The sequence below is a fragment of the Carcharhinus amblyrhynchos genome, chromosome 28 (assembly GCF_965287045.1).
Source record: "Carcharhinus amblyrhynchos chromosome 28, sCarAmb.v2.hapA, whole genome shotgun sequence".
NCBI lineage: Eukaryota > Metazoa > Chordata > Chondrichthyes > Carcharhiniformes > Carcharhinidae > Carcharhinus > Carcharhinus amblyrhynchos.
This window is the reverse complement of record NC_137351.1, coordinates 35,761,195-35,787,722: the sequence shown is the minus strand read 5'-3', so window position 1 is coordinate 35,787,722 and position 26,528 is coordinate 35,761,195. Positions and strand designations below refer to the sequence as shown.

The window sequence follows — 26,528 nt, the reverse complement described above, 5'->3', positions numbered from 1 at the left end:
TAGTAGAGGTTCCAAGGGTCAGTGTTAGGGCCCCTGTTTCTCTTGATCTATATTAATGACCTAGATTTCGGTGTTTGGAATATAATTTTGAAATTGGTGGATGACAGGACACTGAGGAGAATTGTGAACTGTATGGAAGATTAAGTTAAACTTCAAAAGAAGACAAGGCAGGCTGATGGAATGAGGGAGAAGTTGCAGATGAAATTTAATGCAGAGAAATAGGAAGGGATTTATTTTGATAAGAACGATGCAGAAAGACATTATAAGACAAAGAGAACAATCTAAATGGGATGCAGGAGTAAAGGGACCTGGGGGTCATATAAATCACTGAAGGTGCAGTGGAGGATAAGAAAGCAATTAATGAGACAGACAGGATTGCTGAGCTGTAACAGAGTGGTACAAATTGCAAAATCAAGGGCAACATGTTAAATAAAAACAGAAAATGCTGCAAAAACTCAGTAGCTCTTGCAGCATCTTTGGAAAGAGAAACAGGATTAATATTTCGAGTCCAATATGACTCTTCTTATGAACATTTTGGAAGTTACGTTAAACCAGTATAAAACACTATTTGGCCTCAGCTGCCATATTGTGCCTAGTTCAAGGCACCACATTTTGGGAAGGATTTAAAGACACTAAAGAGGGTGCTGAAAAGGTTCACAAGATTCCTTAGATATGGTTCAGTTATGAAGGATCGATTGGAGAAGCTGGAGCTATCCTATTTGGAGAGAACAAGGCTAAAAACAGATTTGATAAAGATGAGGAGACAGGATGGAATGTATAGGGAGAAACTGTTTACACAGTAACTTCATTGCAGTGTTAATGTAAGTCTACTTGTGACACTAAGAAATAGAACTATTGGAAAAAATACTGAAAGAATTATTATCCACTTGAAAAGGCATGGGTTAATTAAGAATAGTCAGCATGGCTTTGTCAAAGGTAGATCATGCTTAACAAATTTATTAGGATATTTTGAAAATGTGATCAAATGTGTGGATGAGGGAAGTTCAGTTGATGTAGGGAGAACGTTAAACAGGTTTGCAGGCAACACCAAGATCGGTAGGGTGGTTAATAGTGAAGAAGGAGGATATAGGTTACAGGAAGTTATAGATGGGTGGTACAATGAATGGTTAGCACTGCTGCCTCACAGCGCTGGGGACTCAGGTTCGATTCCTGGCTTGGTTCACTGTCTGTGCACAGTCTGCACAGTTTCCCTATGTCTGTGTGGGTTTCATCCCAGTACTCGGATTTCCTCCCACTCTAAAAGACATGCTGGTTAGGTGCATTGGCCATGCTGAATTCTCCTTCAATATCCCCGAATAGGTGCCTGAATGTGGCAACTAGGGAATTTTCACAGTAACTTCATTACAGTGTTAGTCAGAGCCTGCTTGTGACACTAATAAGTAAACCTTCAACTTAAAACTTTAAACTTAAAACTTTTAAAAGATGAATTGGTCAGATGGGCAGAGCAGTGGCAGATGATATAACCCTGGCAGTGCGAGGTGATGCACTTTGGAAGAAGAAACAGACAAGGCAGTATTTAATGAATGACAAGAGACTGGGAAACTCAGAGGAACAGATGGATCTTTGAGTACTTATTCACAAATCCCTGAAGTTGGCAGAGCATGTGTATAGGTCAGTTAAGAAGCCATATGGGACACTTGCTTTGACCAGTTGTGGTCTAGGGTATAAGAGCAAGGAGGTAATGTTGGAATTGTACAAAGCCTTGGTTAGGCCACAGCTGGAGTACTGTGCAGTCTGGTCACCTCACTATCGGAAGGATGTGATTGTACTAGAAGGGGTACAGAGGAGATTCATCAGGATGTTGTCTGGATGGAACATTTGAGCTAAAAGGAAAGACTAAATGAGCTTGGATTGTTTTCTTTAGAGCAGAGAAGACTGAGGGGGGACATGATTGAGGTATATAAGGTTATGAAGGGTATGGACAGGATTAATAGAGAGCAGTTGTTCCCCTTGGTTGAGGGGTCAATCATAGGGGCATAGTTTTAGGGTGAGGTGCAGGAGATTCAGAGGGGATTTGAGAAAATATGTTTTCACTCAGAGGGTGGTGAGAACTGGAATACACTGCCTGGGAAGGCGGTGGAAGCTGGAAACCTTATAACCTTTAAAAATTATTTGGACAGCAGATGAAATAAGTAAAGCTTATTTATTAGTGTCACAAGTAGGCTTACATTAACACTGCAATGAAGTTACTGTGGAAATCCCCATGTCGCCACACTCCGGTACTTTTTCAGGTACACTGAAGGAGAATTTAGCATGGCCAATCCACTTACTCTGCACATCTTTGGACTGAGAGACGAAACTGGAGCATCCAGAGAAAACATACACAGACATGAAGAGAATGTGCAAACTCCATATGGACAGTGACCTAAGCCAGGGAATCAAACCCGGGTCCCTGGAGCCGTGAGGCAGCAGTGTTAACCACTGTGCCATCGTGCCGCCCACATTCAAGGATATAGAACCAAAGGACATAACAGCACAGAAACAGGCCTTTTGGCCCTTCTTGGCTGTGCCGAACCATTTTTCTGCCTAGTCCCACTGACCTGCACCTGGACCATATCCCTCCACATCCCTCTCATCCATGAACTTGTCCAAGTTTTTCTTAAATGTTAAAAGTGAGCCTGCTTTCACCACTTCATCTGGCAGCTCATTCTACACTCCCACCACTATCTGTGTGAAGAAACCCCCCCTAATTTTCCCTTGAAACTTTTCCCCCTTCACCCTTAACCCATGTCTTCTAGTTTTTTTCTCCCCTAGCCTCAATGGAAAAAGCCTGCTTGCATTCACTCTATCTATACCCATCATAATTTTATACACCTCTATAAAATCTCCCCTCATTCTTCTACGCTCCAGGGAATAAAGTCCTAACCTATTCAACCTTTCTCTGTAACTCAGTTTCTCAAGTCCCAGCAACATCCTTGTAAACCTTCTCTGCACTCTTTCAACCTTATTAATATCCTTCCTGTAATTAGGTGACCAAAACTGCACACAATACTCTAAATTTGATCTCACCAATGTCTTATACAACCTCACCATAACATTCCAACTCTTATACTCAATACTTTGATTTACAAAGGCCAATGTACCAGAAGCACTCTTTACGGCCCTATCTACCTGTGACGCCACCTTTAGGGAATTATGTATCTGTATTCCTAGATCCTTCTGTTCTACGGCACTCTTCAGTGTCCTACCATTTACATTGTATGTTCTATCTTGGTTTGTCCTTTCAAAGTGCAATACCTCACACTTGTCTGCGTTAAACTCCATCTGCCATTTTTCAGCCCCTCTGCAAGCTTTGAAAACCTTCCTCACTGTCCACTGCACCTCCAATCTTTGTATCATCAGCAAATTTCTTGATCCAATTTACCACATTATCACCCAGATTATTGATATAGATGACAAAACAACAATGGACCCAGCACTGATCTCTGTGGCACACCACTAATTACAGGCCTCCACTCAGAAGCAATCCTCCACTACCACTATGGGAAATATGGGATATGGGACAAGTGCAGGAAAATGGGATTGGTGAACCTTTAGAGGTAGCTATTCTAGGTGCAGACTCAATGGGCCAAAGAGTCTTTTCTGTGCTGTATGACTCTATAACTCATGAAAGGACCACAAACCAGAGGGCACTGATCTAAAAAAGCAATGAGAAACAAGGAAAAAGCGTTTTATACAGTGAATGATTTGGACCTGGACTGCACAGAGTGTGGTGAAAGCAGTTTCAGTTGTTGCTTTCAAAAGAAAATTGCTTTGGTCAGCATGAATGGCTTTCTTCTGTGCTGTAATCATTTTATTCGTCACCTTCATTTTATTTGATTTACAATATGTATCAATGTTGTTTTACCAGCATAATGAGAAACAATGGGCCCGATTCTCCCATTATGACCTGCAGCTTTTCTGGCGAGTTGGGCTGGAAGATGCATGTGTCAGCCATTTCACGGGTTCCCCGCGAGCTTTTACGACCCACGCACATCACCCAACTGGGAAAAAAATGGCGCTGCCGGAACATGTAGAAGTCCAGCGTGAAGTGAGGTAAGTCATTTGAATAGGTTTGACATATATTTTAATTATCGGGCCCGGCATGGAACTTCATTCCGGCAGAGTTTAGAGTAGCTTCCCATGTTCAGGGAACGAGTGGGAGACCCCACCGGAGTGAAGGGGGGCAATCGGGGCCCCCCTGGGGGTCGGGTGGCAGGGTGGTGCCCCTGGGTATGGGCACCCTGGCAGTGTCAGCCTGTGCCCCCCCCCCCCCCCCCAGGGGATCTTGGCACTGCTCACAGGGCATCGGGCAGTGCCAAGGGGACAGGGCCTAGGGGCGACTGAGAGGTTGGGGGTCCCGCTGCCACTCTGCATGGACTGGAGGGAGGCCAGCAATGGGGGGGGGCTGAGAGAGTGTATGGTCTGCCGGAGTGGGGGGGAGGGAATCACCACTGCTAGGGGATTGTGGGCTGGGCTGGGTATCAAGGCGTTCAGAGGGGGGAGGGCAGGCTGTCACAGGCTGGCTAGTGATCGGGCTGGCCTGCAAACAGGGAGACTGACAGATCCTGACCACTGCACGTGTGCAGAGTTCCACAGCTGTCAATGATATTCACCATTGTGACCTCTGCAGTGCACAGAATGGGGAGATTCAGGTCTGAAGCTGCACTGAGAAAACAGTCATGATCTAGAACAGCTTTACCATCAATTTAGCACAGCTGAGAGAATCGCCCCCAATATTTCTGTACCCTGATTTACAAATATTAAGACACCATCCAGATACCTTCAGGTGAATTAGTCAACTTGTATCTAATTGTAGGACAAAAACCGTAGAGCCAAATCTTGGAAGAGATGAATTATCCAATAGTGATCACCTTTACAAGGTTAAATTCATATTTCTGAAGTTCAGGCGACCAACGAAATTAATCTCATTAGATCTTCAAAACTGACAAAAAGGGAAGGAAACATTACTGTTTTTACAAATTTGTTTCTGGAATTTAGGTCATAGTGGTCAAGCAGTATCTAATGTCCACCCCTTGTTACTCTGAGGACATTAAGAGTCTCCAGGAAATGTAGGACTGGAGCCACCTGTTATAAAGGGAACCAAGTTGGTGTGGCGGATTCCTGTATGAGGGACACCAGTTGATTTTTGAACATCAATCCAGCAGGTTCTCTGGTCAGTTTCCTGGTGCCAGCCCATCTATTACCAACATTATTGAATTCAGTTTCACAATAGAGCATAGTGCCATCCAAATGTCTTACCATAACGCTGATGCTGCTACACATGTTCGTATTAAATTATTTGCTTGGGTGAAGATTTGTTAAAATTAGGAAATTTGACACCAAGCATTTCCGTAATACATTCAAGCACAAGCAAGTAAGCCTGAGGACAAATTCTTACCTGATCCACAATATCCAGCTCACATTCTGCATCAATTAGCAGCTTGACTATGGAGTCATGATTGTGCAGCACTGCTAGATGTAATGGACTGCCCCCTTGCTGGATAAGACAGGCAGGAAATTGACAGCAATCAGGACAAGCATTGTGCAAAGTTACTGATACAAAGTGCTACTTAATCATCAACACAAATGTTCACTGAATTCAACCATCTCTTAAAAATTATACATCTTTTTGACAGTGGTTATTTGATTCCTTCCAATACTCAGTAGCAATCTGTAATAAATAGCAAATAAACAACAAATCTTTGGGCAAGGAGCATGTTATTCTGATGAAACAAGATCTGGTCATTGTTTTTTCAGGTTTAATACTAGATCCAGTCACTATTTTAACATGGGTTGATTATCAGGTGGAACTGTTTTAATATGTGTTGACATTAGGGTTGGGTCCACTCTTTATTTTCCACATGTTGTTATCAGGGCTCTGATCCCTTTTTAACCATGCACTGACTTCAGGCGGGTCACGGCTTGAACGTGTGCTGTTATTGAGGACAGTGATCGCTGTTTTTCTGGATGGTGATATTGGTATTTGTTGTTAATTGACACCCATTCTAAATGGATGGAGGTGCACTGAATAACATCCACCACATTGCAAAACATGACAGAGAAACGATGACAAATCTTAAGTACCCATGGAATCTCTGAAGTTTTAGTGCTGGACAGCAGAACACCATTCGTCAAATGGGGATTTAAGACAGAAACAAATGGAATATTATGTGTCCGCACAGCCCCTTACCAGCCATCATCAAACAGACCAGCTGTCCAAATTTTTAAAAGGGGAATGAAAAAACAGACAGGGGTTCAGTAGACTCTGGCATGTTTTCTCTTCAATTACAGAATGACGCTACATATAATGACGCTACATATAGCCCCAGCAGTGCTACTAAATGGGCAGGCACCTACGGACCAGGCTAAGCCTCATTTGTAAGAGTTTGTAAGGGGCATTCAGGAGGACTTCTTGAAACAATATGTAAATAGGGAAGGGGCCATACTGAACCTGGTATTGGGGAATGGCCAGGTGGTCGATGTTTCAGTAGGGGAACAGTTCGGGAACAGTGACGACAATTCAGTAAGCTTTAAGGCACTGATGGATAAAGATAAGTGTAGTCCTCAAGTCAAGGTGCTAAATTGGGGAAGGCTAATTACAACAATATTAGGCAGGAACTGAAGAATGTAGATTGGGGGTGGATGTTTGAGGGCAAATCAACATCTGGTACGTGGGAGGCTTTCAAGTGTAAGTTGACAGGGATTCAGGACCGGCACGTTCCTGTAAGGATGAAGGATAACTATGGCAAGTTTTGGGAACCTTGGATATGAACCTAGTCAAAGAGAAAAAGAAAGCATTTGTCACAGCTAGGAGACTGGGAACACACGAAGCAAGTGTGGAGCACAAGGAAAGTAGAAAGAAATTTAAACAAGGAGTAAGAAGGGCTAAAATGGCTAATGAAAAAGCACTGGCCAGCAGGATTAAGGAAAATTCCAAGGTTTTTATACATATATAAAAGCAAGAGGGTCGCCAGGAATAAGGTTGGCTCACTCAAGGACAAAGGAGGGAATCAATGCATGGAGCCAGAGGAAATGGGAGAGGTAATAAATGAGTAGTTTGCGTCAGTATTCACCAAAGAGAAGGACGTGGTCGATGATGAGTCTGGGAAAAGAGGTGGAGATAGTTTGAGTCATGTTGTGATTAAAAAGGTGGTACTGGGGTTCTTGAGAAACATTAAGGAAGACAAGTCCCCAGGGCCTGATGGGATATACCCCAGAATACTGAGAGAGGCAAGGGAGGAAATTGCTGGAACCTTGAGAGAAATCTTTGTATCTTCACTGGCTTACAGGGGCGGTCCCAGACAATTGGAGAATAGCCAATGTTGTTCCTTTGTTTAAGAAAGGTAGCAAGAATAATTCAGGTAATTACAGGCCGGTGAGCCTCATATCAATGGTAGGGAAATTATTGGAGAGGATTCTTTGAGACAGGATTTCCCACTTGGAAATAAGTGGATGTATTAGTGACAGGCAATATGGTTTTGCGAAGGGGAGATTGTGTCTCACAAACTTCATTGAGTTTTTCAAGGAAGTGACGAAGATGATTGATGAGGGTAGGGCAGTGGATGTTGTCTACATGGACTTCAGTAAGGCCTTTGACAAGGTCCCTCATGGTAGACTGGTGGAGAAAGTCAAGTTGTATGGTATCAGGTGAGCTGGCAAGGTGGATACAAAACTGGCTCGGTCAAACAAGACAGAGGATAGCAGTGGAAAGTGTTTTTTTGAATGGAAGGCTGTGACAAGTGGTGTTCCTCAGGGATCAGTACTGGGACCTTTTCTGTTTGTAATAATATAAATGATTTGGAGGAAAATGTAACTGGATTGATTAGTAAGTTTGCAGACGACACAAACGTTGGTGGATTTGCGGATAGCAATGAGGACCATCAGAGGATACAGCAAGATATAGATCAGCTGGAGACTTCAAAGTGAGGTAATGCATTTTGGAAGTCTAATACAGATAGGAAATATACAGTAAATGGCAGAAGCCTTAGAAGTATTGATAGGCAAAGGGATGGGTGTACAGGTATACAGGTCACTGAAAGTGGCAATGCAGGTGGAGAAGGTAGTCAAGAAGGCATATGGCATATTTGCCTTCATCGGCCGGGGTATTGAGTTTAAAAATTGGCAAGTCATGTTGCAGCTTTATAGAACCTTAGTTAGGCCATACTTGGAATATAGTGTCCAATTCTGGTCGCCACACTACCAGAAGGATGTGGAGACTTTGGAGAGGGCACAGAAAAGATTTACGAGGATGTTGTCTGGTATGGAGGGCATTAGCTATGAGGAGAAGATGGGGAAATTTGGTTTGTTCTCACTGGAGCGATAGAGATTGAGGGGAGACCTGATGAGAGGGATTGACAGAGTGGATAGTCAGAAGCTTTTTCCCAGAGTGGAAGAGTCAATACTAGGGGCATAGGTTTAAGGTGTGAGGGGCAAGGTTTAAAGGAGATGTAAGAGGCAGATTTTTTATACAGAGAGTGGTGGGTACCTGGAACATGTTGCCAGGGGAGGTGTTGGAAGCAGATATGGTAGTGACTTTTAAGGGGCATCTTGACAAGTACATGAATGAGATGGAATAGAGGGATATGGTCCCCGGAAGGATAGGGGTTTTTTTAGTTAAGTTGGGCAGCATGGTTGGTGCAGGTTTGGAGGGCCGAAGGACCTGTTCCTGTGCTGTAATTTTCTTTGTTCTCTGTTATATTTCCAAACCTACATAGAAGAGTGGAAAAGAAGCAAGAAGTCCAACAAAGGGGCCAAGACAAAATAAAAGCAAATAGAGTCTTTTCAGAGGGAGACATGGTCTTAGTATAAAATTTTGGAAGCAGCAGCCCATAGACACCAGGAACAATTCTCTCTGAAATCGTGTAGGGCAGCGTTGTATGTGGTAAAAGTTGGAGACACAATCCAAGGAAAACTTGCGGACCACCTAAAACTGTCAACAGAAACAGCCAACTCGGTGAGTATGCCATCGGAGATCCCGAGTACACGGAAAGGGGGCAAACACCTCTACCAACAGGAGGCCTTATAAGATCTCAGACTCTGAAATGGAGACTGAAACAGCAGAAGCCCAGTCAGAAGCAGTTGGTGAGGAAGAACCACCCTCCAATAATAATTTGTTGATTGTCAAGAAAGCAGCACTCCCCAGTATGCTAAACACCACTTCACCAAACAGAGTACAAAATAGGAAAAAAGCCAAGAGCCAAAAGACAAAGCAGCCCTGGTGCCCAAAGAGCGAGGGAGAGGCCTTCAACTTGGAGGGGGCGGGAAAGCGCAGCTCCTTCACAGCTGACTCCTGGAGTTATTACTGTGTGAAAGGATTAGATGGAGTGGAATTTTTAAGTTGCATCCAGGGGATCTTTATGTGCCAATACATAGATAGTCCTGTCTAAGGAGGTATGGTGACACTACTGCCTCTCAGCACCAGGGACCTGGGTTCAATTCCGGCCTCAGGTGGTATGATCCAAAGGGAGGTGCCAAGCCCAGGCCATGGAATTTGGAGATGAATCTCATGGGAATACTAGTGTTGAAGGCTGAGTGTAGTCAATAAATAGGAATCTGACATAAGTGTCCTTGTTATCTAGATGTTCCAGGGTTGAGAGCAGGGCCAGGAAAATGATGTCTGCTGTGGACCTGTTGTGGAGGTAGGCAAACTGTAGTGGATCCAGGTAATCCAGGAGGCTGGAACTGATTCATGCCATGTCTAACCTTTTGAAGCATTTCGTAATGATGGGTTCAGAGCTACCAGCCAATAGTCATTAAGGCACCCTGCTTGGTCTTTCTTCGGAACCAGGATGATGGTCGTCTTCTTGAAGCAGAAAGGGACCTCAGATTGACCTAAAGAGAGGTTGAAGATGTCTGTGAATACTCTTGTCAGCTGATCTGCACAGGATCTGAGTGCACATTCGGGTACCCCTATCCGACCAGTCACTTCCAGTGGGTTGACCTTCAAGAAAGCTGCTGACATCTGCAATATTTACCCCAGATACAGGTTCATCCAGGGCTTCCACTGTGGGGGGCATGCTCTCACTGACCTCTTGCTCAAAACAGGTGTAGAATGCATTGAACTCATCAGTGAGGGGAGCGTGGGAGCCAGCGATTTTACATGCCTTCATCTTGTGTTATGTCCTGAGGACCTTGCCATTGTCAGCAGGGGTAATGTGTGGATAGCCTGGGACTCTAGCTTGGTCTGGTATTGTCTTTTGGCACCTTTGATGGATCTTCTTAGATGGTATCTGGCTTTCTTGTATACGTCAGTGTTGGCCTGACTTGAACGCCTCAGACCTGGATTTGAGCAAGCAGTGGATATTCCTGTTCATCCATGGTTTCCAGTTGGATAACACACAGTCTTGCTTCTTTGGCACACAGTCTTCTACACACTTACTAATGAAGTCAGTTATTGCAGTGCCGTACTTATTCAGGCTGGTCGCAGAGTTTTTAAATATTGACCAGTCCACTGACTCCAAGCAGTCCTGTAGGAGATCATCCAATTCCTCAGACCAACATTGCACGACTTTCTTTGATGGATTTTCCCTCTTTAGTTTTTGCTTGTAAACTGAGAGTAGGAGCACCGCCTTGTGGTCTCATTTGCCAAAGTGTAGGCGGGCTATAGAGCGGTAGGTATGTTTGATATTTGTGTAGCAGTATCTAGGATGTTTGGGCTTCTGGTGGAAGAGGAGACGTGTTGGTGGTAATTTGGTAGTACGCTCTTGAGCTTGGCCTTAAACCTATGCCGTCTAATTTTAACTCCCCATCTTTGGGAAATGATACTGACTATCTAACTGATCTATGCCCTTCATTATTTTATAAACCTCTATAAGATGGCTGCTCAGCCTCCTACATTACTCTATCCAGCCCCTCCTCATAACTCAAGCCATCAAGTCCCGATAGCATCCGAGTAAATCTTTTCTGCACTCTTTCTAGTTTAATCATATACTTTCTATAATAGGGTGACCAGAACTGTGGAGTATTCCAAGTGTGGCCTTACCAATGTCTTGTACAACTTCAACAAGACATCCCAACTCCTGTATTCAATGTTCTGACCAATGAAACCAAGCATGCTGAATGCCTTCTTTACCACACCCTCCACCTGTGACTCCACTTTCAAAGAGCTATGAACATTTATTCCTCGATCTCTTTGTTATGTAACTCTTCCCAACGACCTACCATTAACTGAGTAAGTCCTGCTGTGGTTCAATCTACCAAAATGCATCACCTCACATTTATCTAAATAAAACTCTATCTGCCATTTGTCAGCCCACTGGCCCAATTGATCAAGATCCTGTTGCAATCCAAGATAACCTTCTTCACTGTCCACTATGCCACCAATCTTGATGTCATCTGCAAACTCATCATGCCTCCTATATTCTCGTTGAAATCATTAACATAAATGACAAATACAGCACTGATCCCTGAGGCACACCCTGGTCACAGATCTCCAGATTGAAAAACAACCCTCTACAACCACCCTCGGGCTTCTGTCATCAGATCAATTTTGTATCCATTTAGCTACCTCACCCTGGATCCCATGAGATTTAACTTCATGCAATAACCTACTATGCAGTACGCTGTTAAAGGCCTTGTTAAAGTCCATGTAGACAACATCAACTGCACTGCCCTCATCGACCTTCTTGGTTACCCCTTCAAAAAACTCAATCAAATTTGTGAGACATGATTTTCCACCCATAAAGCCATGCTGACTCTAATCAATCCTTGTGCCTCTAAATGTCTGTAGATCCTGTCTCTCAAAATACCTTCCAACAACTTACCCACCACAGATGTGAGGCTCACTGGCCTGTAGTTCTCAGGGTTTTCCTTGCAGCTCTTTTTAAACAAAGGCACATTTGCCACCCTCCAATCTTCAGGCACCTCACTTGTGACTATCGATCATTCAAATATCTCAGCTAGGGGACCTGCATTCTCCTCCCTAGCCTCCCACAATGTCGTCATGCTCCTCCCGCAAACACAGAACATCGCTGGCCTCTCTCTCATCTCAACACTCCTCAAGGACATCACTGGCCTGTCACCTGATTCCCATCTCCCTGCCCAACACAGACATCACTGGCTCCTGTCCCCATCCTCCCACTGAGCCGGATATCGCAACCAATCAGTCCATATCTCTCTCCCACCACCCCCAAGTGAACATACTGACCTCACTGGTAACTTGCACAGAAATCGCACAGTGCCGCCATACACAACCCCTGCTTGTGAGCATGCCTTCTGATGAATGAGAACCTTGAGCATTGCACAACCCCGGACATAGGAGCTTGTTGAGTGAGAGCCTATCAGCACCCGAGAGATGGCTGACCCTCAACTGAAACCTGATCCCCTTCAAATTTCTCACAAGAAATTTTACCATAACTGGCTCAAACTGAATGCATCTGCACTCCCGTAACAAGTCAGAGTGTATATAAGCTGCAAAATTGGACACAAAGCCAATAACGCCACAAAGGTGTCTGGCAAGAAACTTGCCCTGAGATTCTCTGAAAATTGTAGGTTCACTAACAGGGCACGGGTGAAGGTCACCAGTAATCAAGGTTTCTTTGGGCTAAATGTTAAGAGCACAATAAACTTTTATTCGCAATTCACAGTTGTGACTAATGTGTGTCTAATTCTCCCCCTACGGAGCTGATTTCTCCCCATTCTCATTTATTGAGGCGACTCGGCCACATGTTACACAGTGCCTGCCCTACTTTCCCTGATATCCACTAGGCCCTTAGTGAAACTGAACCCCCTGCCCACCTCTCTCTCCCCCCGTTGATGCCCCCGACTGGCCCCACAAACTTGTGTTCCCAACCCTTACAGCTCTGTGGGCGAAGGTGGGAGTGTGCATTTGGAGAACAGGTAGCAGTCAGACTTCAGTAGCACCAGGGGTAAGATCCCAGTGTACACAACAGCGAGTGGTCATCATCTTCCAGAGTTCAGCCAAGACTCACTGCCCAGCCCAGGCCCATTAAGTTTTTAGTGTTTCTGGGCATAAGAGAAGTTGGGAGAGTGCGAGGGGGGGGTGGGATGAGAAAGGCTGGGGATGAGTGTGGGGGGGGAGGGGGTGGGATAAGAAGGTGGGGAAGGGTCACGTAGTTTGAGGGGCCATTTCGGGATTGAGGGGGAATGGTGTCCACTCCCGCCTCCAAGTGTCTGAACTGGGTGAAAGCCGATTTCAATATCATTAGACATGATCTTGGAAAAGTAGAACGGGAACACCTACTTACAGGTAAATCTACATTTGAAAAGTGGGAGTCTTTTAAAAGTGAAATAGAGAGAGTTCAGGGCCAAAGTGTTCATCTAAGAGTGGAAGGTAAAGACAGCGGATTTTCTTCCCTAAAGGGCATTAATGAACCAGATGGATTTTTAAGACAATCAACAATAGTTTCATGGTCTTCATCAGGCTTTTTTTTAAATTCCAGATTTTTATTCAATTCAAATTTCACTAAATACCATGGTGGGAATTCAAACCTGGGTCCCCAGAGCATTACCCTAGGTCTCTGAAATATTAGTCTAGTGACAATACCACTCTGCCACTGCCTCCCCCAAGGAGTGACCGTCCCTTTCTTGTTTCTAAGTTCTATCGATACGACCTCATTTGATGAGTCCCCATGAATATCCTCCCTAAGGACAGTTGTTACGCTCTCCCTCATCAAAAATGCAACTCCCCCTCCTCGTTTACCTGTACCTCCATCAGCCTGTACCATCCTGGAACATTGAGCTGCCAGTCCTGCCCTTCTCTCAGTCATGTTTCTGTCATGGCGATAATATCCCAGTCCTCAATGCCAATCCATGCTCTGAGCTCATCCACCTTACCTGATAAGCCTCGTGCATTGAAATAAATCCAGTTGAAACCAGAAGTATTTTCTCTCCCTTTTCTGTGCCCCTGGCTATCATGACGACTAAACTTGCTCTCATTGGCTACTGTATTTTGTCTTGACTTCTCATTGGTCCCTCCCTGCTCAGAGTCCCACCTCCTGCCAAAATAGTTTAAACTTCCTGGGTAGCACTAGCAAATCTCCCTGCAAAAATATGGGACCCCCTCCGGTTCAAGTGCAACCAGTTCCTCCTGTCCAGGTCAGCTCTACTGCTAAAGAGATCTCAAAGATCCAAGAACCTAAATCCCTGCCCCCCACACCAGCTCCTCAGCCACAAATCCATCTAGTGTATCTATCTATATCTGTTCCCATTGGCATGTGGCACTGGGAGTTATCAGTGATCACTACCCTTGAGGCCCTGCTTATTAATTTATGTAACTCCTTATACTCATTCTGCAGGACCTCATCCTTTTTTCTACCTATGTTGTTTGTACCAATGTGTACAACAACCTCTGGCTGTTCACTCTCCATCTTCAGAATGTTCTGCAACCGCTCAGGGACATCCTTGATCCTGGCATCCGGGAGGCAACACACCAAAGAACAGTACAGCACAAGAGCAGACCCTTCAGCCCACCAAGTCTGTGCCGACTAATCTAATATTTTCTTGCCTCTATGTGATCCATATACCTCTATTCCCTGCCTATTCATGTATCTATCCAGATGCCTCTTGAACATTGTTATAGTATATGCTTCCACCACCTCTTCCAGCAGCGCTTTCCAGGCATTCACCATTCTCTGTGTGAAAAACTTGCCCCTTACATCTTTTCAAACTTTACCCTTTCAATTTTAACCTATGCTCCTCATTAACTGACCCTTCGACCCTGGGAAAACGACTCTATCCAAGCCTGTCATAATTCTGTAAACTCCATCAGGTTCATCCTCCGATGCTCCAATTAAAACAATTCAAATTTAGTCAACCTTTCTTCGTCATCCATATCCTCCAAACCAGGCAATATCCTGGTAATTCTCTTCTGCACCCTTTCCAATGCATCAACATCCTTTCGGTAATGTGGAGAGCAGATTCGTACACAATACTCCAAATGTGATCTAACCAAAGTCTCATACAGCTGCAACATGATTTTCCAATTCCTATACTCAATGCCCTGACTGATGAAGGCCAGGACACCATGTACCTTCTTGACCACCTTGTCCCTGAGTCGCCATCGTCAGGGAACTGTGGATCTTCATGCATAAATCCCTCTGTATGCTAATATTTCTAAGGGTTCTACCATTTACTGTATACTTTCCTTCTGCTATAGACCTTCCAAATTGCATCATTTCACACTTGTCTAGGTTAAATTCTATCTGCTATCTTTTGGCCCTGGTCTCCAGCTGATTTATATCCTGCTGTATCCTCTGACAATCCTCCTCACTATCCACTATTCCCCCAATTTTTATCATCTGCAAATTTACTTATCAGATTACCTACATTTTCCTCCAAATCATTTATATATGTTATAGACGGAAGAGGCCCCAGCACTGATCCTTGTGGAACACTGCTTGTCACAGACCTCCAGTTAGAAAAGTACCCTTCCACTGTTACTCTCTGCTTTCTATGCCCAAGTCAGTTTTGTAACCATCCTACCAGCTCACCTTGGATCCCATATGACTTCATTTTCTGTATCAACCTGCTATGAGGAACCTTATCGATGGCTTTACTGAAGTCCATGTATACAACATCAGCTGCTCTGCCCTGGTCAATTTTCCTTGTCACTTCCTCAAAGAACTCAATCAAGTTTGTGCAACAGAGCCTCCCCTTCACAAAACCGTGCTGCCTATCGCTAATAATTCTATTCTCTTCCAAGTGTAAGTACATCTTGTCCCTGAGAATCTTTTCCAATGATTTCCCCTTCACTGATGTAAGGTTCACAGACCTGTCATTTTCCAGATCGTCTGTTCTGTCCTTCTTTAACATAGGAACAATGTTAGCTACTCTCCAATCCTCTGGTACCTCACCCGTGGCTAAAGAGGATACAAAGATATTGTCCAAGACTCACCAATTTCTTCCCTTGCCTCTCTCAATATTCTGGGATAGACCCTATCTGGCCCTGGGAACCTGTCCAGCTTAACATTTTTCAAAACTTCCAATACCTCCTCCCTTTTTATCTCAACACGTCCTAGAATGCCAACATCTTCCTTTCTAGACTCACCATCCAGCACATCCTTTTCCTTTGTGATTACTGAAGCAAAGTACTCATTAAGTATCTCACCCACCTCATCTGGCTCCACACACCAGTTCCCTCCACTGTCCTTGAGTGGACCTACCCTTTCTCAGCTACCCTCTTCCTTCTTAGATATACATAAAAGGCTTTATGATTCTCCTTAATCCTGCCTGCCAAGGACATTTCATGGCCCCTTTTGCCGTCCTAAGTCCCTGTTTAAGCTCTTTTCTGCTATCTTTGTATTCCTCAAGAGCCTTATCATTTTCAACGTCCTGAAATTTATATATGCCTCCTTCTTTTTCACTAAGCTCAGAATCTCTTTTGTCATCCAGGGATCCCAAATCTTGCCATCTTTATCCTTCATTTTTACAGGGACATTCTTGTTGTGAATTGTTAACAACTGACTTTTAAAAGACTTTTTAAAAGAGAATTAAAGTAAAGGCTTTGATGTGCTTTCTTAACTACAGCGTCAGTGTGGAGGGATCAGGACAGGTTGTTGGTGATCTGGACATTTAGGAACCTGAAGCTCTCGACCATTTCCACTTCATCCTCCTTGATGTAGACAGGGGCATGTCCTCCATAATGCTTCCTGAAGTCGATGACTACCTTCTTCATTTTACTGACATTGAGGGAAAAACTATTGTAGCACCAGTTCACCAGATAATCTATCTCTTTTTTGTATCATCATCGCTTGAGATCCAACCCACTACGGTCGTGTCAACAGCAAACTTGAAAATCGAGTTGGAAGAAAATTTGGTCACACAGTCATAAGTGTATAAGGAGTATAGGAGGGGCTGAGAACACAGCCTTGTGGCGCACCAGTTTTGAGGGTAATCGTGGAAGAGATGTCCTTACTGACTGTCTGGGTTAAGAAGTCTAGGATCCAGTCATTGAGGGAGGCGCTGAGCCCTAGGCCATGGAGTTTGGGGATGAATTTAGTAGGAATAATGATGTTGAAGGCTGAGCTGTAGTCAATAAATAGGAGTTTGACATAGGTGTCTTTGTTATCCAGGGTTCTAAGTTGAGCGTAAGGCCAAGGAGACGGCATCAGCTATGAACCTGTTGCAGTGATAGGTGAACTGTAGTGGATCCAAGCAATCTGGGAGGCCGTAGTTGATCTGTGCTAACTTTTCAAAGGAGTCAATAAGGCACGCTGCCTGTCTTTTCTTTGGTACTGGGATGATGGTCATCTTGTTGAAGCAGGTAGGGATCTCGGATCGGTGTAAGGAGAGGTTAAAGATGTCTGCCAATACCCCCTCCAACTTGTCCGCGTAGGACCTGAGTGCTCATCTGCATACCCCACCCTGGCCAGTCGCTTTCCATGGGTTGACTTTCAGAAAGGCCAATCTGATGTTTGCAATGATGACCTCGGATACTGATTCAGCAAAGGCTTCCCGGGCAGAAAGCATCCTCTCGATCACCTCTTGCTCAAAATTGGCATAGAATGTGTTGAGCCCATTTGGGTGCAGTGTATTGTTGCTGGCAATGCTACATGCGTCCATCTTATAGCCTGTTATGATTTCCAGACCTTGTCATAATCACTAAGAGTCCACGTGGCTAGCCTGGGTTGCCAGCTTGATCCAGTATTTTCTCTCGGCACCTGTGATGGTTCTCTGTAGGTCATATCTGGATTTCTTGTATAGGTTAAGGTTGTGTGACTGGAATGCTTCGGATCTGGACTTCAGAAAGCAGTGGATATTACTGTTCATCCATGGTTTCCGATTGGGAAACACATGGATTTGCTTCTTTGGCACACAGACTTCTAGCACTTATTGACAAAGTTTGTTACTGTAGTGGAGTACTTATTCAGATTGGTCGCTGAGTTCTTAAATATTGACCAATCCACTGACTCAAAGCAGTCCTATAAATCATCTGTTGCTTCAGACCAGCATTGCACAACTTTCCTTATCGGATTCTCCCGCTTCAGTTTTGCTTGTAAGTCAGGAGCAAAGCACAGCTTTGTGGTCTGATTTGCCAATGTCTGGAAGGGCAATAGACCGAGAGGCATGTTTGATATTTGTGTAGCAGTGGTCGAGGATGTTTGGGCCTCTGGTGGGACAGGAGACACGTTGGTAGTATCTTGGTAGGACACTTGGTTGAAGTCCCCTTTCCAGATGAACAAGGTCTCAGGATATTTTGTCTCAAGGCTATTTGTGGTGGTATATATTTCATCAAGCACAGTCTTCATGTCCACATGGGGTGGGATTAAACTCTTCTCAGGATAATAGAGGTGAACTCACACTAAAGGTAATGGGGCGGCATTTCAGTGTCAGGTACTCTAGGTCTGGGGAGCAGAAACTCAGTAAGAAGTCTCACAACACCAGGTTAAAGTCCAACAAGTTTATCTGATAGTAAACCCACTACCTTTCAGGGTTTGCCCCTGTGTCAGGTGCATGGAGACGCCCTTCAGTTGTGGTGCACAAATGAGAGGTATTGGAGGCTCCAACACACTTAAAAATGGCAAATCCCCTAGCCTGGATGCACTGCATCCCAGGATCCTGTGGAAGGTGAGAGCCAGGAAATTACTGGGGCTCTGACACAAATGTTTAATTCCTCTCTGTCCACAGTGGAAGTGCCAGAGGACTGCAGGATGGGCCAAGAAAGATGGTAGTGATGCACCAGGAAATTGCAGAACAGTCTCATGTCAGTGGTAGGGAAACTATTGGAGAAAACTCTGAAGACGAGGATTAATATCGGCTTGGAAAGGCTTGGGTTAATTACTAATAGTCAGCATGGCTTTGTCACAGGGGTATCATGCTTAACAAATTTGTTAGAATTTTTCAAAAATGTGACCAGGTTTGTGGATGAGAAAAGTTCAGTTGATGTGGTTTAATAACAGAACTCAAAGGGTGATGGTAGAAAGTTGTTGAGTGATTGGATGTCAGCGTCCAGTGGTGTACCACAAGGTTCAGTACTGGAACCCTTACTGTCTGTAGGGCAGCACGGTGGCACAGTGGTTAGCACTGCTGCCTCGCAATGCCAGGTACCCAGACTCGATTCCCTGCTTGGGATATTGTCTGTGCGGAGTCTGCACATTCTCCCCGTGTCTGCATGGGTTTCCTCTGGGTGCTCCAGTTTCCTCCCACAGTCCGAAAGTCATGCTGGTTAGGCGTATTGGCCATGCTAACTTCTCCCTCAATGTACATGAACAGGTGCCAGAATGTGGCGACTGGGGGACTTTCACAGTAACTTCACTGCAGTGTTAATGTAAGCCTACTTGTGACTATTAAATAAACTTTCCTTGTTATATACATAAACAATAGAGATGAAAATGTGGAGGAACAAAAAACAAGTTTGCAGATGATATCGAGATTAGTACAGTGGTTAAGAGTGAAGAAGACGGTGGTACGTTACAGAAAGATACAGATGGGTTGGTCAGATGGGCAGGTCAGTGGAACTTTGGAAGAAGAAACAAGATGAGGGAGTATTTAATGAATGGCAGAACATTGGGAAGCTCAGAGGAACAGAAGGATTTTGGGGTCATTTTTCATAGATCTCTAAATTCAGCAGAACATGTGAATAGCGTAGTTAAGAAGGCATATGGGACACTTGCTTTCATCAGTCATGGTATACAGTAGAACAGCAAGGAGGTAGTGTTGGACATGTACAGAGTGTTGGTTGGACCACAGCTGGAACTGTGCGCAATTCAGGTCACCTCACTATAAGGAAGGGTGTGATAGCACTAGAGGGGGTACAGAGGAGGTTCACCAGAATGATGGCTGGGATGGAGCATTTGAGCTATTAAGGAGAGACTGGATTGGCTTGGATTGTTTTCTTTAGAGCAGAGAAGGCTAAGGGGGGACATGATTGAGGTGTATTAGATTATGAGGGGTATGGACATGGTGGGTAGGGAACAGCTGTCCTCCTTGGTTGAGGGGTCAGTCATGAAGGGGCATAGTTTTAGGGTAAGGGGCAGGTGATTCACCACGGGTTTTCCCCTTTTATGAGTGTGTGTGTGTGTGTGTGTGTGGAGGGGATCTCTGTGTACACAGGAAGGAAGGGACATGGGGAATTCTTTGTTTCTTACTGGAGATCAGAGCACCCTTTATAAAGGATGCCCTGATCCCGGGATTTTCGGGGTGCAAGCTTTTGCCAACCCCTCCCCATAAGTGTGACAGCATGGAGCACGAATGCAAATTTTTTTCTGTACAGCATGCTGCACAATGTGGTAAGAAAAGCATACTGTACAGACGGTGAGCTGCCCATTATTTTTCTTACCTCAGTGAGAAGTCTCACAACACCAGGTTAAAGTCCAACAGGTTTATTTGGAATCACAAGCTTTCGGAGAGCTGCTCTTCATCAGGTGAGGGCCCTTTGAAGGAGCAATGATCCAAAAGCTTCGGATTCCAAATAAACCTGTTGGACTTTAACCTGGTGTTGTGAGACTTCTTACTGTGCTCACCCCAGTCTAATGCAGGTATCTCCACATAATTTCTTATCTCAGTCAGCACTCTGTATGAAATCCAGAAAATCCTGACTACAGTGTGTATTATGTTTCATAGAATCCAACAGTTCAGAACAGGTTCTTCAGCCCATCGTGTCTGCACCAACACGTGAGAAATATGTGACCTCTCACCAAATGCCACTTACTAGCACTTGGCCCACAGCCTTGAATGGTTATATGTCAAGTACTCATCCAGGTACTTTTTAAAGGATGTAAGGCAATTTGCCTCTACCATTCTCCACCAGACCATCAGCACCTTCTGGATAAAAAGGTTTTTCCTCACATCCCAGCTAAACTTCCTGCCCCTCACCTTAAACGTGTGTCCCCTTGTGACAGACCCTTCAATTAAAAGGAACAGCAATCTCCTGTCCACCCCTTCTATGCCCCTCATAACCTTGTACATCTTGATCAGGTTGCCTCTCAGTCTTCTCTGCTCCAACGAAACAACCCAAGTCTATCCAACCTCTCTTCATAACTTAAAACGTTCCATCCCTGATGAATCTTCACTGCAATCCCTCCAGTGCAATCACATCCTTCCTATAACGTGGCGACCAGAACTGCTCACAGTACACGCAGGTGGAAGAGGTGGTCAAGAAGGCGTATGGTGTACTGGCCTTCATAAATCGAGGGATTGAGCTTAGGAGTCGGGAGGTAATGCTGCAACTTTATAAGACCCTTGTCAGGCCTCATTTGGAGTACTGTGCGCAGTTCTGGTCGCCTCACTATAGGAAAGACGTAGAAGCTATTGAAAGGGTACAGAGGAGATTTACAAGGATGTTGCCTGGACTGGGAGGCATGCCTTATGAAGTTAGGTTGAGGGAACTGGGTCTCTTTTCCCTGGAGAGACGTAGGTTGAGAGGCGACCTGATAGAGGTTTATAAAATGTTGAGAGGAATAGATAGGGTGGATTCTCAGAGGCTATTTCCCCGGGTTGAAATGGTCGCTACGAGAGGACACAGGTTTAAGGTGCGGGGAGGAAAGTACAGAAGTGATGTTAGGGGTAAGTTTTTCACTCAGAGGGTGGTGAGTGAATGGAATCGGCTGCCGTCAGTGGTGGTGGAGGCAAACTCGCTGGGGTCTTTTAAAAGACTTCTGGATGAGTATATGGGGTTTTATGGGATTGGGGGTTATAGATAGGTGTTGATGTGATTGGCGCAACTCGTGGGCCGAAGGGCCTGTTTGTGCTGTAGTGTTCTATGTTCTATGTTCTACACTGGCTGTAGTCTCACCAAAGTTCTATACAACTCCAATATGACTTCCCTTCATGTAAAAAAATAAAAAACTTAAAAATAATATATCAAAATAAGTACCTGGAGTTTTGGCCAGTGCCGTATGATGATCCTTGCACGAGCCCAAGGTCCTGGGTGTATTTGATGATGTAGTCTACCAAAGAGCTTTACACTGTATTGATCCCTGATTTAATGGTGATACCAATGCATATTGCTCTGTTTCACAGGGATGGCATAACTTTACAAAGAGAACAGAAGTTGTGACCTAAAGCATTCCTATGGCCCCATCACAGCATTTTCAATTGGCTCCTGAAGGAACTGAAATAAAGTTCCATGTTCTTTTCACTTCCATTATGTAACATCAACAGCCTGCATGAAATTTAACATTATGGAAAAAGGAGTGTTGAAATTTTTTAGTAGAGGTGAAGTAGTGAGACCTGCAGCCTCTGGTGCGTCCCTTCTACAGGCTAGAAGTCAGCATGGGTAAGCACCTGTCTACCAGCTCCTTGTTCCGTCCTGCGATCAGTGGAGTGCATGATTGCAACAACTTAGTTTAATCCCTGGATCAGAGCTCCAGGGTCTCCTCCTGTTTCTCATTGTAGAAGAAGGCCATTCAGCCCCTTGAGCCTGCTTCTCAATTCAATTACATCAATAATGATCTATACTTCAACTCCATTTATATTCCATGACTGTGTGCTCCTTAATACCCTCATTACATAATTGATACAGTGGTGTATCTGAGAAAGGCCCTGAATATGACCCCATACGGCGGTGAAAATGTGTGTATGGGTGGGGAGAGTGTGGGGGTGAAACATGCTAGTGGACTACTTTGAAATTTGCAGTAATAATGTAATACTGACTAAGTCAGAACTTTGTCCTTTGAAGGAACTCAATGTCTTACAAACACAACTTTGTGGACTCACATTGTTTACTGCATCCAACTTTATTTCAGCTTCAATCAGCAGCTCTGACACCGTTACCCAACCATGAAGTGCTGCGTAATGGAGACTGTTCATGTTCTTCTGTTGGAAAAACAGAAAACAGACTTAAAATCTTCAAAGGGAAAGGTTGTGCTTATGTTTAATATTCAAGAGGGCAACAGACCAGGTGCAGTGACAGAAGAATAAAGGTAATTTTAAAGGATTTATATTTGTGGCAAACATTAGAAATAAGGTATAGTTTTAGGTGGATTTAGGTTTGCATTTCTGTACCTGGAAGGGACCTATGATTAGGTTCATGCTGGACAAATGTGTGGAGCTTGGTTAAATTCCAACTGTGTTTCTAGTTCCAGGAGCTTGCCTCCAGAGGGAGGTGGTTTCCTTTGTTCTTCGTCTAAATGGAAATTAGGGCAGTTTGAGACAGCTCACCAAGATGTGTGCAGTTCTCAATTCTGCCAGAAGAATTGTTCAGAAGAACTTGAGGAAGAGTACACAAAAGTGCTCCGAGTTAAAGAGATAACTGCACTAATCAGATGTAAAGTGGGACAGCAGACCTTCAGCGGTAGATGAAACATTTTGATGTAATTTTAATAAAAGCCTCAGATTCGAGCGCTAATGCAATTGTTATCAGTTTGGGCAGCACCCAAGACCAAGAAATTCTAAAGGATGATGTAAAATCTTGGAGTGGATTCACTGTTAAAAGTCTAGCAGAAGCAGTGTCATTGAAAAACCTGGCCTGGATTTCGAAATGCAACACTAAGTGAAAGCATTATTTTGAGAAGATTTTAAAACATGTTTTGGAAGTGGAGGCTCTCACGTGACAATCATCTGGGATTTACCCTATTGGGTTTGTGTCTGTATATGTCCTGTTTGTGAGCACAAGTCCTCCCTCACCTGATGAAGAAGCGAGATTCTGAAAGCTTATGCTGTCAAATAAACCCATTGGACTTTAACCTGGTGTTACGGATATGGTATGATAATAATGTTTTTTCTCTTTTCATTCACAGGTTTTAAGTCGGTCCACCTCGTGTCCAACGAGGGGCGTACACGCAATGGGTCGTACTGGGGCTGCTCTTGGTTGTTCGAGATTGGCCTAGTGCTTCATGTCGTTAGTGTGTGCCTAAACTGGACAAGATACTGGGCAAGACGACAGCTCAGTGACTATTGCTGATTGCTGTGCAGACACATGGATTTGGGCCGGTGCTTGCGTGGGTTTTCTCCAGGTGCTCCAGTTTCCTCCCACACCCCAAAGATGTGCTGTTAGGCTGATTGGCAGGAATAAATTGTCCCTAAATCAGATTCCCTCAATCTGGATGGCCATAAAACATTAGACAGGGGTCGTGGGTGGAGGGGGGGACTGGTGGTGTTGAGATGGCGGCGCGGGCTCGTTGGGCCGAAGGGCCTGTTTCCCGGGCTGATTTTGTTCTTTGTTATGTCACATTTAAGCCAGACTAGGTAAGGACAGCAGATTACCTTCCCTAAAGAACATTAGTGAACCAGATGGGTTTATCCAACTACTGACAACTGTTTCATGGTCATCAGTAGATTCTTAATTCCAGATTTTCTTATTGAATTCAAATTCCACCATCTGCCGTGGCAGGATTCAAACCTGGGTACCCAGAACATTAGCACCCTTTTTCCCAGGGTGGAAGAGTCAATTACTAGGGGGCATAGGTTTAAGCTGCGAGGGGCAAGGTTTAAAGGAGATGTATGAGGCAAGTTTTATTTTACACAGAGAGTGGTGGGTGCCTGGAACTTGCTGCTGGTGGAGGTAGTGGAAGCAGATACAATAGTGACTTTTAAAGGGCGTCTTGACAAATACATGAATAGAATGAGAATAGAGTAGTTCAGTCAGGCAGCATGGTTGGTGCAGGTTTGGAGAGCCAAAGGGCCTGTTCCTGTGCTGTCATTTTCTTTGTTCTTAGCTGAGTTTCTGGATTAATAGTCTATCTGATGAAACCATTGTAACTTCAATTCTACTGTGTCATCTGTGTTAATCTTAAAACATGTGTGATTGTTAAACTAAAGGGGAATAAAGGAGTATTGTATCATAATCCATTCTTTCTTGTTGTATAAATGTTTTTTTTCTTGGTGTTGTTAAAGCTAATTAGTGGTCCTGTAACTCTGTTCCTCTATGTTTGATTAAAAAAAGTGAAAGTCCTTTGATCCAGAGTTTTATTCTGGGATCTTCCCACCTATTTATAACACTAACAGGAATCATAACAGCAGGTGATGATTAAATTTGTGGAGATGGTTTTTAAACACTAATATAGAAAAGATGCAACTCCAAATGCTCTTAACTTCAGGATGTCAGTGCAGACCATTTACATACACAACCTCTCAGGTCACAAGGTCATCCTACCCTTGTAGGTACATTTAATGATGCAGTCAGTTGGCCCAGCAGACAGCCACTGCAATATGATGAATCATGTGGGGCCTTGAATTATTTACTCTCCTACATCTAAGACCTGAGGGTACCAAAGAGAGTTCCTCTTTGACGACTTATCCCACTGTTGTTTGTAGCAAACAGCATTTGTCTGCAAACAATACTGCACCACATATGAAAATAGTTTGTCAGCTTTTTGTGCTCTCTTTTCCCAGCAACAAGAATACAAAAAAATTATTGAAAACAGTCACTCAGATCACAGTGGTAATCAAAAGATTAACTTGCTGATATTATGTGCTGAAGGTTTGGTGTGATCAACACATTTTGGAATTGTGCCACTTAAACTTTAAATATTGGGAAGGGCAGAGGACCTAACAATGACTCTGTGGGACCCTGCTATAAACTATCAAGTCCGAACAACATCAATTTGATTTGATTTGATTCATTATTGTCACATGTATTAGCAAAGAACAAAGAACAACACAGCACAGGAAACAGGCCCTTTGGCCCAACAAGCCTGCACCGCCATTTTAACATTGTGAGTGCCCTCTTCTACCTATGACCTTTGTCTACGCCTACTGGACTCCACAATAAAGGAACCATAACCAGATTGAGGAACACCTAATTTAGGGACAATTTGTTAACACCAATCAGCCTAAGAGCACGTTTTTGGGGTGTGGGAGGAAACCGGAGCACCCGGAGAAAACCCACGCAAGCACGTGCAAACTCCCACAGACACTGGCCCAAATCCATGTATCTGCACAGCAAACAGTGATAGTCACTGAGCTGTCATGTTGCCCATCAGATGGTCCAGTTTAAGCGTACACTAACGACGTGAAGAACTCGGCAACTCTCAAAGCAACATCCAAGAGCAGCCCTCACACAACCCACCGCGTGTATGCCCCTTGTTGGACAACAAGGCGGACCGAATCACCTGTGAAGTAAAAGAAAAGACATCAATAAACATGCACAACTTAGGCATTTACGGAATCCCCAGAAGCTCAGACGTAAGGCAGGTGAGCCATAAAATATGTTGGACGGCCCATAGGAATCTATTGATTCCCAGGAATGTCCTGAGGCTCTTGATCGTTATTTGAAACAATCTTTTGTATCGCCCCATCTCTAATCTGCTCATCTAAGTACGCCTTAAACAACTCTAGCGTGCCTGCCTCCACCACCTTACTTGGCAGTGCATTCCATACCCCCACAACCCTCTGTGTGAAAAACCTTCCTCTAACATCCGAGTTATACCTCACCCCTCTCACCCTAAGCCCATGGCCCCTCGTGATTTTCGTATCCAACCTGCCCCAATTTGCCCAATCTCTCCTCGTAGCTAAGACCTTCCATACCAGGCAGCATCCTGGTAAACCTGCTCTGCACTCTCTCCAGGGTCTCCATGTCCTTCCGGTAGTACGGCGACCAGAACTGGACGCAGTACTCCAAATGCGGTCTAACCAACGTTCTATACAACTGCAACATCAGACGCCAGCTTTTATACTCTATACCCCTT

The 26,528-nt window shown here is 44.3% G+C and overlaps 1 protein-coding gene across 3 annotated transcripts in view; it reads right to left on the bottom strand.

The window, feature by feature from the left end:
• The window catches only part of ankdd1a (ankyrin repeat and death domain containing 1A), a 155,945-nt gene that overhangs the window by 68,663 nt on the left and 60,754 nt on the right, over nt 1-26,528 (bottom strand). For all 3 annotated transcript variants that reach the window (XM_080214097.1, XM_080214099.1, XM_080214098.1), the window contains exons 9-10: nt 22,618-22,716; nt 5,402-5,500 (exon numbers count right to left, since the gene is read on the bottom strand). In XM_080214097.1, coding sequence (XP_080070223.1) covers nt 5,402-5,500; nt 22,618-22,716 — 198 coding nt within the window. The remainder of the gene's footprint in view (nt 1-5,401; nt 5,501-22,617; nt 22,717-26,528) is intronic.